This window comes from Tamandua tetradactyla, chromosome 10 (genome assembly GCF_023851605.1).
Source record: "Tamandua tetradactyla isolate mTamTet1 chromosome 10, mTamTet1.pri, whole genome shotgun sequence".
Lineage (NCBI taxonomy): Eukaryota > Metazoa > Chordata > Mammalia > Pilosa > Myrmecophagidae > Tamandua > Tamandua tetradactyla.
This window is the reverse complement of record NC_135336.1, coordinates 50,229,812-50,243,659: the sequence shown is the minus strand read 5'-3', so window position 1 is coordinate 50,243,659 and position 13,848 is coordinate 50,229,812. Positions and strand designations below refer to the sequence as shown.

At 31.8% G+C, this 13,848-nt stretch overlaps 1 protein-coding gene across 1 annotated transcript; it reads left to right on the top strand.

The window, feature by feature from the left end:
* Window positions 1-8,159: 8,159 nt before the first annotated feature.
* On the top strand, window positions 8,160-10,732 carry LOC143647904 (olfactory receptor 5K1-like). Its single transcript, XM_077117587.1, has 3 exons — window positions 8,160-8,206; window positions 8,561-8,635; window positions 9,777-10,732. Exon 3 carries the CDS (start codon window positions 9,788-9,790, stop codon window positions 10,730-10,732), a length of 945 nt encoding a protein of 314 aa, XP_076973702.1. The 5' UTR covers window positions 8,160-8,206; window positions 8,561-8,635; window positions 9,777-9,787.
* Window positions 10,733-13,848: the final 3,116 nt, after the last annotated feature.

The window sequence follows — 13,848 nt, the reverse complement described above, 5'->3', positions numbered from 1 at the left end:
GGCCAATAAGAATGATAACCCATACCTAGATTATGCACTAAATCCCAATTATCTTTCATGGTCCATATTATTCCCACTTCCTAAGGTAAGTGATTAAAGCATCCAGAGACAATTTTCTGCCCATTTTAGATTTTTTTAATAGGATGGTGTACAAGATTATAATAATGAGATCAGTTGCAGAAGCAGCAGCAGTATCATCATCAAGCAGAATTTAGTGAGGGTCATTTCCATTAAATTCAGTGTCTCACAGAATGACTTTAATTAATGCCCCATGGTTTATATGTTAGGGACCAATCTCCTCCCACATATAATGATGACAATGGAAGTAAACCCCTTTAGGATTTGATGGAAAACATATTTTGCACTGTAAATAATATAATTATTAACACTGACCATTTAGTCATCTCATAAATGTTCATTATTTAAGCCCTAATGTTTTAGAGAACAATGTTTATATTTTGAAATTCTATCAGTCCGAAAACCATGAGGCAAGTGACAAAATTGTCACACAGCCCTTGTCTGTGAAATATAGATAAGAGAAATATTCTCTTTATTTTGGCTTTTCATTATAATATTTATGTCTCTTAATATTTCAAAAGTTTTTATTGTTCTTAGATTTCAACTTCTGCCAATCTTTCTTGTTATTCTCTAAATTGTAAGCTTTACAGATTAAAACTAGATACAACACTACAATGTGTTTTCCTATTATGAAGTAGAATTTCAAAAAATACAGTAATTTGGTCAAATAATAAATGCATAGGCATTGAAATCCAATTTTAATTTATCTGGATGACTAAATGCTTTATATTTAATGTTTTAAAATAAATACTAAATAAAATTTCAGTTGTAGCATTTACATTGATGATGTCATTATGGAAATTCACCAGTTTTGACAATAGAAATGACATGATTCACATCTTCAGATAATATCTCTTAATGCAACACTTAACAATCAACTTGAAAGATGACCTTAAAAGGAAATTTGGTCTTAAAACTCCTTGAAAGATTTGTGATTTTTTGTTTTTGTAATTATTATAAAAATTTGAATAATGGCAAGCATACTTTCTATATTAATTTATAAACTACAGTGATATACTTCAAAGAATGTTATAAATATCCAAAGAAGCAGAAGGAACTAGGAATGAGTCATTTATGACAAATAAAATAGAGCTACATTTTTAAATGATGTGTTTTGAATAACTTCCTTTCTTGACTTTTCTTCAGAATTAAAATCTCCATTTGTACACTTTTATCTTTGGAAGGAAGCTGAACACAAATTCACTTTTCACCGTTGTTAAGAGTGGAGCTAGGATTTGAACCTTTCTGCCTTCCCTTTAGTATTTTTTTTTCTAATTTTCTTTCCTTAGTGTTTTATGTCTTTAAAGCAGTATGCCACCATTAATCCCCATGCTGCAATGAAATAAAGAAATTGTGCATGAATGTATAAAGGAAAGCCATGTAGAATATCACAGATTGGTTTGTGTATATAGAATGTGTATGCTGGTTTAAAAAAGTGGAGCTCAGTGTGGTCTGAAATATGTAATTGTATCAAGTAGCATTATATGAAAACTATGCCGTAAATAATGGATTAAAATAACTTTGATATTTGTACAAGAACAAGAGAAATAATAGCATGAGCACAATCACTGTTTGCGGAACTGAACATGATACTTGGGATGGAGGTAAATGAGCAAGGGTGAAAAAAAAAATTAAAGCTGGAAAAGCTGCTGTTCCATGTGAGAAATGAAAATGCAGGTACATAAAGTTAAACAGAAAATCTAGTGCCACACGAAGGAATTAGAATCAATCTTAGAGGTACCAAAGTTAAAATGTTTCTGGAAGAAGACTGTTGCATCTTCCAATTCAGGAAATGATGGCCTCTGAAAGTCAGTAAAGATATATAGAAATGAAAATTGTAAAGGAAAAGCGAGCGTAAATGAATAATCCACTAACAGGGCACTCTTTTGTGATAAGCTAAAATTCTTATGAGAAATGTCTATGAAACAAATTGGAAGGAGTCTCTAGGGTACAATTTAAAGTACACAATGGGTATTTTTAAATCATATAAATTGTTCACAATTAGGAGGTTATGGTCACAAACCTGAGTATATTAGAATACCATGAAGACCCTCAAAGCAAGAAAAGTGTGTATTCAGAAACTGCAGAAAAGAACATATAATATTAACAAATAATCTCAGAGAATTTGCTCTGCAGTCATGAATAGGGTCCACAATGGGTTGATATAAATATGAAGCTAATATATACAAGTTTCTTAGTAAATAAAATGTGGAGAGTTAACTGATGAACTTTCCAGGATGCTTCATTAAAAATGTACAGCCCCCTAGTTCATCCTTTATAATTCTTATGCAATTCCTAAGATTATGTGGTGGTTTGGAGCTATACATCCCAGAAAAACATGTTTGAACACATTTGAATGTATTAATTCATGAGCCAATTCAGTTAAGGAGTGGTTCAGTGCAATCAGGATGTGTCTTAATCTATTGTTAGAGAACTTTTTAAGCAGAATGAAACCCAGAGCCACAGAGGAAGAAGCCAGAAGTTGAATATGAATGGAATACAAAAGAGAACTGAAAGGTTTAGGAGGCGAAAGGGTGAGAAAGAAGGACGATAGACCGGGAAATTTAAACTGCGCGAGTTTATTTCTGGGCCCCCAGGCTGAGCTCACCCAACCCAAGATGGAGGGAGGTGAGTGAGCGCCTGGGTGATGGCGAGGGCGGTTTTTAAGCAAGGGGGTCAGGGGATATCCGAAAGTCAGGTGGTCGGAAGGGGCGGTTCTCCAGAAATCAGGTGTCCGGAAGGGGCGGTTCCAAAGGCATGTTGGGAGGCCCGATACAGCCTCCACAGCTCCAGTTGCAGTGTTCTTTCCCATTCCCATGACCTAACAAGAACTCAGAAGCCAGGAGAAGTGACAATGCATTAGCATATGACAGAGAAGTCAAGACCGAAGTTCACCAACAGCCAGCCTCAGAATCCAAGTCTTCACGAAGAAAGCCCTGGCTTGACTTGGAGTCCTTCTAGCCTTAAATTCCTGTTCTTTAAGCCATTACATTCCAGTTCTTTAAACTGGTCCATTGCTTGGTATGTGCTTGAGCAACATAGTAAACTAGAACAGATTTTGGTACTAGTAGACAGGGGTGCTCCTATTGAAAATACCAAAGGTGTGTATCTGGCTTTAGAATTAGGTAATGAGTAGAATGTGAAAAAATTGTGAGGTGCTTTATAGAAAAAGCCTAGATTTCTTTGAAGAGACTGCTGTAGAAATATGAATGCATATTTGTAAAAGGTAGCTGTGTGTCAAACCTTTTTATTTAGAGTCTAAGAAAGAAGTTATAATTTCTGTGAAAAGAATCATGATATGTAAATCCTATGACATTCTGAAAGAAATAAAAGCTCTTCTAGCAGACTGCTTTTATTTGATATCAACTTTTGTCAAAGTCTAGAGATACAGAGAAAATATAAAATGGCCATTTTAAATGTAAAATATCAAATCTGTAAACTATTATGATGTGTAAATTACGTAATGTATAAATGGATACTTATGTTCAAATAGAAGGACATCTACTTAGATATATTTCAAAATATAATCTGCATTCATATGTCAAAATAAATGATGCGGTTGGACTCAGTTGTGTCCTTGCCCTCACCGTGTTGGGATGTCCTGCAGCTGCTGGCGCTTTTGGCTCTCCCACCTTACTGTGCTGCTGGCAGGGTGACTCATAAGCAAATCTTTTACTCGGAGAAGTACTTTGACAAGCATTATGAATACCGGCATGTCATGTTACCCAGAGGACTTTCCAAGCAAGCACCCAAAACTCATCTAATATCTGAAGAAAAGTGGAGGAGACTTGGTGTCCAGCAGAGTCTTGGCTGGGTTCATTACATGATTCATGAGTCACAACCAGATATACTCTGTTTAGATCACCCCTTCCAAAAGCCAACAAAAATGAAGCATATCCAGGAGTCATCAATTAAATCTTTTTCAAATTTAATGTATATGTGTATATATGGTAGTATTCAGTGAATACTTGAAAAATGCACAAATTATTCTCTTATACCTGTGCATGAGCTGTATTCTTCACAGCGACAGAGCTCAGTTAAATGTAACTGCAAGTAGGTTATTGTAAGGTATTAAAATATTCTTCTAGTCAGTTTTTCTCTTTAATATTAAAAGTGCCTGTTTGACTTTACTTCTTATTTTTGTTTAATACAGTTTTTATGTTGCACTAAAAAAAGTAAATGATGCGCCTGCATTTTAAAATTGTGTCAGAAAGTAATTATTTTCAATATTCAACAAACTCAAAAAATTTTAAGAGAAGACCATAAATAAACTGAATATAGTTGGAAAATATATGGAATCCCTACTCTTAAAATCTCAGGTATACTCCATGTTTTAAAATATTAATCCCTTCGAAAACAGTACCTCCATCAGGTAAACTATGCTTTTTAATTTGATTCTCAACTTTGTTTTCTTTTAGAGATTATGTTTCAATGTGGATTCAGGCATAATATGTATTCTCATTTAAGAAAATTGCCAACTCTCATCTGAGTTATTAATACTTTCAAGCAGTCTGAAATACCCTGCCTTCATAATTAGGTTGTGTCATTCAGTTTAATAAAAATGATGCAATGTATATTAAAATTCCTACGGATTTGAACGTTTTCATGCTATTCACTAGTTATCATGAAGCCTGACATTGTAATTTTTTAATATATCAATTAAATCAATGGTTTGTTCCCCTGATGTCATTACTTGTAATTTTTCTTGTTATCAGGAATATAATTAAATTACACTGCTTCAATTATACATTATTGTTATAAGCATTCAAGTAGCTGAAAGAAGGAGATGGTATACAAGCATCCGGACAAAAAAGTTTTTTGATTAGTTAATGTAAAATGAAAGGAGTAACTTACTCAGAGTCTGCTATTAGGCAACAAAGTAGAACATTTCATATATTGCATATCCGTGAATAAGGCATTTTTTCATGTGTTTCCATTATAAAAACTCATATTATGAAATATTTTGTAAGTCCATCTAGGTTCCCCAGGAAAATGGATGGAATTTGGATAAATATTTCCTCCGTCCTAGCATTTTACAATTCCGTTTACCATACCATAACTTGCAGTTAATTCAAAATGTTTAAAACACAATAAGCCCATTAAACAAGCATATATGACTAGAAAGCAATGCAGATTATACACAAGAAACAGTAAATTATTTGGGGTGTATATAACATGCTTGGGTGTTCCAACAGGAATCAGTAGTTTGGGGTCTTTAGTTAAAGTAGCATTAGAAGTAAATGCAACTTAAAGAATGAAAATATATTGATATTTGGTGGAAAACAGGAATAATAACATAAGGAGAGTTGATGTTTATGAAAATAAATTTGGCCAGGAGTTAAGGATGGAGGGATGTGAACAATGTTTTGAGAGAGGAGAAAGCTGGGACAGCTGTTGGTTAGGGCCTTCAGAGAATGTGGGAAATATGAATGGGACTGTTATCAGGTTCTGAGAATCTTTATGTAACCTAGGATTCTGAATTTATCTTAGAAGCATCAAACATTGATGTCTTCTTGGGAGCACAGTATTAGCATAATATTTTCAGAGCTCTGATCTGGCTTTTGATTGGCGAGAGTAAAATAAATGAAACTAACCATAATATTTCACTTACTAGGTGAGAAAAGCTGAAATTGGGGGAGATGCTATGAAAGGAGAGAGGTGCATAGGTATTAGCATATTTTAAATAAAGAATAAGTAGTAAATTGTAACTTTTGGATAATACAATGAAAGCTTATTCTGTTCTTTTGCATATCAACGATGTTATATTTGATATATATTAGAAATATTTAATTAAGTTCCTGACATATATGGGCATTCAATAAGAAATTCCTGAGTACGTGATGCATAAATTAACGTTTATTAAATCTTTGATTGCTAGTGAATTTAAACATTTTTCATACAATTATTGACCATTTTTATTTTTGCTGCAAATTGTTACTCATGTCCCTTTTCAAGTTTTCCTCTGAGGCTGATTATTTTCTTGATATTTATACGTTATAAATCAAAAGGTTATTGAACTTGTATATGTAGTTGTGGAACATTTTATTCTTAATAATTTGTTTCCTTTTTAATTTTGCTTATGATCTGGTGTGATAATCAGACATTTTCTTTTCAGGTAGTCATATCAATTGATCATTAGCTTTGTCATTTCTTTGATTCTCCCGCTGCTTAAAAACTTATTATTATGACATCTCATATTAATTTATATATTCTGATAATTCAACTTTTCACCTTTAATTATTGAATCATTCTGGGAAATATTTTGTTTAATGATCTAGAGTAACACTTTAGTGCTAGTTAGATGATTTATTTATAAACTGAATTTGATGTAATTACAGTCAAAATATCAGAGATGGATTATCAGAGGTAAACAGATTATAAACTCTGTTAGGTAGATAACCAAGAAAACATTGAAAGAAACTAATATCAGATATCAGATAGTAAAATGTGTGATAAAAGTCAACAATTTTAACAACTTCATATTAGTTCAAGAATCAATATACAGGTGACACAAAATATTGTCTTGACAAACCCAAGAATAACATAAGACTACCCTCACATCAATCTAGAGAGAAATGATTCTTTTTATCCTGTCCTAGGACTATTGTTCTATTTGGATCATCTTTTCTATGTCTTGTTTTTTATTGTTCACTTAAAGTTTTATATTGGGAAACAAAAATATTAACAAATTGCTTGCCCAGGCTCCTAGCAATTAACTTCATTAAAGTTTTAATAGCTATAAGTTTGCACATAATAGGTTTATTTTTTTCAGATGAATTAGTAAATATTTTACTTAGTCAGCTTTTGTTTCTTATATAGGAAATATGATAAGATAAATATCCCCATAGACTAATATTTTTCAGGTCCTAAATAATTTTGAAGAGCACAAAAAGTATAATATTCTCCAAATTAGACGTTATACTTCTATTTCCACCCTCTATTTCATGGACATTGTTAATTGTAAGTCATGCATCCAATGATCCCTTTTCTCTTTTGCGAGGCACCATGATATCTTTTACATATATATGATATGATATCAATTATATCAGGTACAGCAATATCAAACAGATTTTAGGGAGGGTCAATTTACTAGCTTCAGTTTCTCACAAACTTCTTTAATTAATACCCCAAGGTTTATATGTTTTAGGGACCAAATCTCCTCACAGAAATAAAATGATGGCAATGTGCATTAACACCTTTAGGATTTGATGGAAAACATATTTTGCAATGTAAAGAATGTAATATTATCACTGACCTATTAGGCATCTTCTAGATGTTCATTCTTTTTAAACCCAAATGTTTTGGAGAACAAGATATTTATTTTGAAATTCTATAAATACTAATACCTTAAATACTTAATGCAAGTAATGAACTATTACAAAATCCTTTCCTGGGAAATTAAGGTAAGAACTATTCTCTTTATTTTTGTTTTTTGTAATAACATCCATGAATATTTATTGCTCTAAATTTATTTATCATTTTTCCATTGTTCTTAGATTTTCAACTCCTTAGTTATCTTTCGAGTTTTTCTCGAAGTTGAAGACTGTGGAGACTAAGATGAGACACAATACTGTAGTGACTTTTTCTGATTATAAAGTAGAACGTCAAAGCATACAGTAAGATCACATAAGAATTCTTTAAAATAATACAGGAATGTGCACTGAAAGTTATTTCTAATTTATGTGAATATTAAATGGTTCATATTTAGTGTTCTGAAAAGTAACATAAAATTTCATGAGAGCAATTTAGATTGGTGTTGTTATTGTATAAAATTAACCAGTTTTTTTCTAAAGAAACTACATGTTTTAAAACTTCAGATAATAACTTCTAATGCATCACGTAATAATAAGAGAAAATAGTCTTGAAAAGCAAAACAAAATGTTCTCTAAAATTCTAGAAAGTTTAAAAGATCAGTTTTTTAAAGAATCGGAAAATTAGAGCATGATTATTTATATTAATTTATAATTATAGATATATATTTCAAAATTATACAAATACAAGGAAGCAGAAAAATTGTACTAATAAGTTGATTCAGATATATACAATCACATTTTACAAAATGTTTTTTTTATTTCTTTTTTAGTGTCTTCTTCCAAGTTAAAAACCTAAATCTGCCAACATCAAGAAGGTAAGTTAGAGCTATTGTTGGGATATGGAATACAAGTACATTGTCACAGGTAATCAGAGTGGAGATGGTAATTGAATTATTCTGCATTTTTGTAGCATTTTAAGGTGTCTACAACGAATTATTGTCACCACTTATCTCAAATGCTACAGTCAAATCTAATTTTCTCAAATGTATGCATGAATTTGTTAAAAAGGCAGTGTAGATGATCCTAGATTTAGATATATAAAAGATGCTTGAAAGTTTAGAATATGGAGATCACTGTGGTCTGGAGATTTAGTTAAAATTTTAGTAAGCAGCATTATATATAAACTATTCCTTTAATAATTGATGGAAATAATTTTGATATTTTAACAGGAATAAATGGACTAAAAGCATGGACATAGTGTTTGCTGAAACGATTGTGATATTCAAGGTGAAGGAAGGCTGTAGGTGAGTAATGGTTGGACAGAGTAATAAAGCTGGAGGAGCAGTTGATAAGTGCGGGAAATGAAGATGAAAATGGATAAGGTTGGAGAGAAGTTTAAATGACACCCAAATAATTTGAATCTATTTTAGACATAATAAAGCATAATGCATTTCTGGAAGTAGGCTGTTGCCTCTGTCAATAACAAGAAACTAGATCCACTGTTTTCCAACAAAGGTAAATAGATCTGAAAATGATCAAGGGAAGGAGAGCATAAATGAGTAATCAAATATTAGGGAGTTCTTATGTGATAAGTTAAAAATGTTAGGAGGAATCTCTATGGACAAGTTGGATAGGATAAATGATGGATATTTTTGAACCTCTTAATTTGTTCACAACTCTGAGGGTATTCTCAGAACTCTAAGAAGATCCTAATATCAAGGAGAGCCTGAAAGCAAGGAATGGATGTATTCAGGTAAATGTCGAAAATGATAATTTTATTTCTATGTAGTCATAGAAATTGCTCTATACAGACAGGTATGGGTTCCACATTGTGTTGATATAAATATTAAGGTGAAAAATACAGATTAATTATAAAATATGTGGATATTTACTTCCTGATTTTCTAGTTATGTTTCATGAAAGATGAAAAAAATCTCCCCTTTAATATTTAGCAATCTATATACACCTCTTAAAAGTATAAATTGACATATGTACTGTGTGCCACTTTAAACATAATTCCAAATGAATAGTATAAAATTATTTATTTGGTGGAAAAAGTATATGTGCAAATTAAATTATTTTGAAGACACTAAAAGGATATTCAATAGAAAAACTGGCACTGAGATAATTTGAGATAATGTACCACATATGGATATCCTAGATTTGTACACTAAACCTCCATAAATTTATATGGAAAACCTGTTACTCTAAGGATACCCTCTGAAATTATGAAAATATTCCTATAAATCCTGACCAAATGCCTTGAGTTCATAGACCTGAAAATTAGGGGAAATTATTTCCCCTAGAATATTGTAAACGTAATAGAATGCCAATAGAAGATGATTAAAGGAACTCCCCTGCCTGTTGTACAAAGGGAAATTTGAAGGGTAATTAAGACATATTCTAAATTAAAACCATATTTCTCTATCATTTCTATCTCAATAGAGAAGGTGGTGATGACAGAAGAAAACCACTCTATGACAACTGAATTTATCCTCACAGGATTTACTGATGAACCAGAGCTGAAGCCCCTTCTCTTTGTGGTGTTCTTTGCCATCTATCTGATCACCATGGTGGGGAATCTTGGTTTGGTGGTACTGATCTATATGGAACGTCGTATTCACACACCAATGTACCTCTTTCTGAGCAACCTGGCTCTGATGGATTCCTGCTGTTCCTGTGCTGTTACTCCTAAGATGTTGGAGAATTTCATTTCAGAATACAAGACAATTTCCCTCTATGAATGCATGGCACAATTTTATTTTTTCTGCATTGCTGAAACTGTGAACTGCTTTCTTCTGGTGGCTATGGCTTATGACCGGTATGTGGCAATATGCAGTCCACTGCAGTACCACACCAGGATATCAATGAAACTCTGCATTCAGATGACTGCAGCGACCTACATTGTTGGGAATGTGCATTCCATAATTCAGGTGGGGTTACTGTTCAGGTTAACATTCTGTGGCTCTCATCAAATCAGTCACTTTTTTTGTGATATGTTTCCATTGTACAAAATTTCTTGTGTTGACACCTACATCAATGAACTGGTGCTACACATCTTTACAGGGGTAGTTCTAAGCTTCACTATCACTATAGTCCTAATCTCTTATTTTTACATCCTCTTCACTATTTTCAAAATGAAATCCAGTGAAGGAAGGAGCAAAACCTTATCGACTTGTGCTTGCCACTTTTTCTCTGTCTCAATATTCTATGGCTCTCTACTTTTTGTGTATGCTCAACCAAGTTCAGTTAAAGAAGAAGATAAAGATATTCCTGTTGCTGTTTTTTATACTCAAGTAATTCCTTTAATAAATCCTTTTATTTATAGTCTAAGAAATAAGGAAGTAATAAATGCTGTAAAAATAATTGTGAAGAATAAATCTCAGAATATTCTGAAGTAAATATTAGCCCCCATGTCAAACTGATTTTAACGTGGTAACTTTTTTCAAAGGGAAGAGATTTTGAGAAAATATAAAGTGACCATTTTGTATGTTATCTATTAAATCAGTAAAATTAGATGATGTGAAAGCAAAGGAGTCTTGAAATGCATATACACATTCAGAAAAGAGGGTTTCTACTCTCATGTTTTATAAACTCTAAGCTAATGGAATCCATCAAGTACAAATAAATGATTACTCCTCAGTTCAACTAGACTGTAATTTGTTTCAATGTTCAATAAATGCAATGCATACTAAGTAAATAACACATTATATAGGTATAATTTTGTTGGTAAATATATGGAACCCAAATCATACAAGCTTAAATCCAAGTTCTGAAATATATATCCTTTCTTAACAAACACCGTCTATCAGATGGAAACTGCGTTTTGAATTTGATTCTCATTATTTTGTTCTCAAGGTGCTTGGATATAGATTCATGCAGAACATGTATTCTTAACTAGGAACATTTTCATCTTTTCTCTTAGATATTTAATTTCTCAAAATGTCTGAAATAGGTATATCAAAGGCAGATATGTTACTGTGTTGTGGAAAATGATATGACTTATAATGAAATCCCTGTGGATTTGAATGTTTTCAGGTAGTTTGATTTGTTGGTCATGATGGATGACACCCCAACTCCAGAATATATCAATTCAGTCAATTATTTGATCCTCTGATGTCATTAATAGCCTTGTTTGTTGTTAGGAATATCATAAACCTTCAATGTTTTCAGTATAAATTGTTATATACACACCATTAGCAGACAGAGGGAGCTGCTGTCGAATCATCTGAAAAGAAATATCTATTGATCACTTAAAAGCGTGAAATGAAAGTGATTAGACACTACTATATAGTAGGTGATGTGTGCCATTGATTTAAGCATTATTTTTCATTCACTTCCAGAGTAAAACTTGCACTTTTAAATATTTCACTGTTTACCCAATTTCATCTAGATCACCCTTGAATAGAGTTGAGATTTAGACCAATACTTCCTTTTATCCAAGCATTTGGATTTAATTCATGGTAAATGGAATCACAGTTATCTCAAAATGTTTGCAATATAGGAAGTATATTGAACACATATATATGAATATAAAACAATTCAGATCATATGCAAGCAATCCTCGATTGTGTTGGGTGTATGTAATATACTGGAGGTTCAGATATTGAAGAGTAGTCTTGACCAGGGTGCTTAGTTAAACAGCTTTAGATTAAATATGCATAAAAGAGTGCCAAGCTTTTTGACATTCGTGGGAACAAGAATAATAGCATGAGCAGAATCAAACTATATTGAAATGAGTTTGGCCTGGATCATTGAGGTGCACAATGTGTGGACAGGATGAGAAAGCTGGCAGAACTGTTGCTGAGACACTCTGTGAATGTGCAAAAAGAAAGATGAAAGTAGATCAGGTTACTTGGAATCTTGAGGCTATCCTAAGGAATCATAATTGATCTTAATTCATCTAAGATGCGTTAAACTTTGTAGTCTTCCTGGCAGCAGAGTAAAATGACTGTAATATCAGAGATCTAATCTGGCATTCAATTGGAATAATCAATTAAATTAACCACAATAATTCCCATATATGTAAAGAATGATGAAATTGGAGGAGACTCTGCAAAAGGAGAAGGGTGCATAGATATAACCATATTTTAAAGAAGGAAAAATAGTAAGGTCGATTTACATTTTGACAATAAAATGAAAGCTTATTTTGTTCTTTTGTGTATCAATGATATATTTGATATTATGTTATAAGGATTTAATACAGTGCCTGAAATATTTGGGCATTCAATAAATATTCCCTAAGTATATCATGAACAGACTAATGTGATATTATGTCTTTGATTGATGAATGTAAATGTTTTTAATACATATATGGACAATTTTAATTTTTCCTGAAAATAACCTGCTCATTCCCTTTTTCATGGAAACATGATTTTTTTTAGTCTATTGCACTTTTATATGTAACTATGGTTCATTTTTTTCTCAATTACTTGTTTGCCTTTTCAGTTTCCTTATGATGTATTTTTGGTACACAGAACTTTTCCTTTCAATGTACGCATATATATTGATTATTCCCTTTCTAATTTCTATGATTCTCTTCCTGCTCAGAAACTTCCTGTTCTTAAAACTCATATTCATTGATTTTTCAGATGCTTCTCATTTTACCTTTAATTATTGAATAATTTGGGGATATATTTTGCTTACTGATCTAAGTCTCTGATGCCAGCCAGATATTTTATCATAAATGCAAAGTTTGGAGTAATTACAATAAATATCAGAGTTGGCATATGAAGACCTAGACAAAATGTTCTAAAATCTGCCAGCTAGATAAGTCAAGCAAATATTGAAAGCTATGAATATGAGATTTCAGAAATTAAAATGTGTGATAAATCTACAATAATTTTTTAAAAATTGTATTAGTTCAAGGATCAACTCAGTTTATAGAAAAAGCAGTATTGCCCAGAAGTCAACCCAAAGATATGGTAAAAATAATATGAAAAAGCAACCAGTAAAAAGTGAACTCTAAGTTAAAATGGCTCATAGTTATTAGTGCAATCATAAAATTTGTTTCCATCAGTTGTAACAAGTGTGCAAAACCAGTGCAAGATGTTCATAATAGGGTGGTATATAGGAACTCTATATATTATGCATAATAAAAATTCCTATTTAAAAAACAAATGCGTAAATAAAGGTTTCTTTTATAAAGGTTTCTTTTATATCCTATCCTGAGGTTGTTTAACTATTTGGATCTTCTTTCTTTGTGTTTTGTTCTAACTTGTTCACTTAAAGTTTTATTATGAACAATGACATACAAACAAAATGTATCCCAATGCATCTCTCCAGCTTCAGCAAACTTTTAATACAGTTATTTATATTAGCTCATAATAGGTTTATTTTTATTTTTGAAATAATGAATTAAGATGTTTAATTCCTTAGTTTTAATTTCTAATATAGGTAATATAGTTAGATAAAATACAATAAACAAACATTTGATTAGATCCTAAATTGTTTTTAGGTACATAAAGGAGTCCAAAGACCAAAAAGCTTGAGATTCTCTGAATTTGATGACTATGTA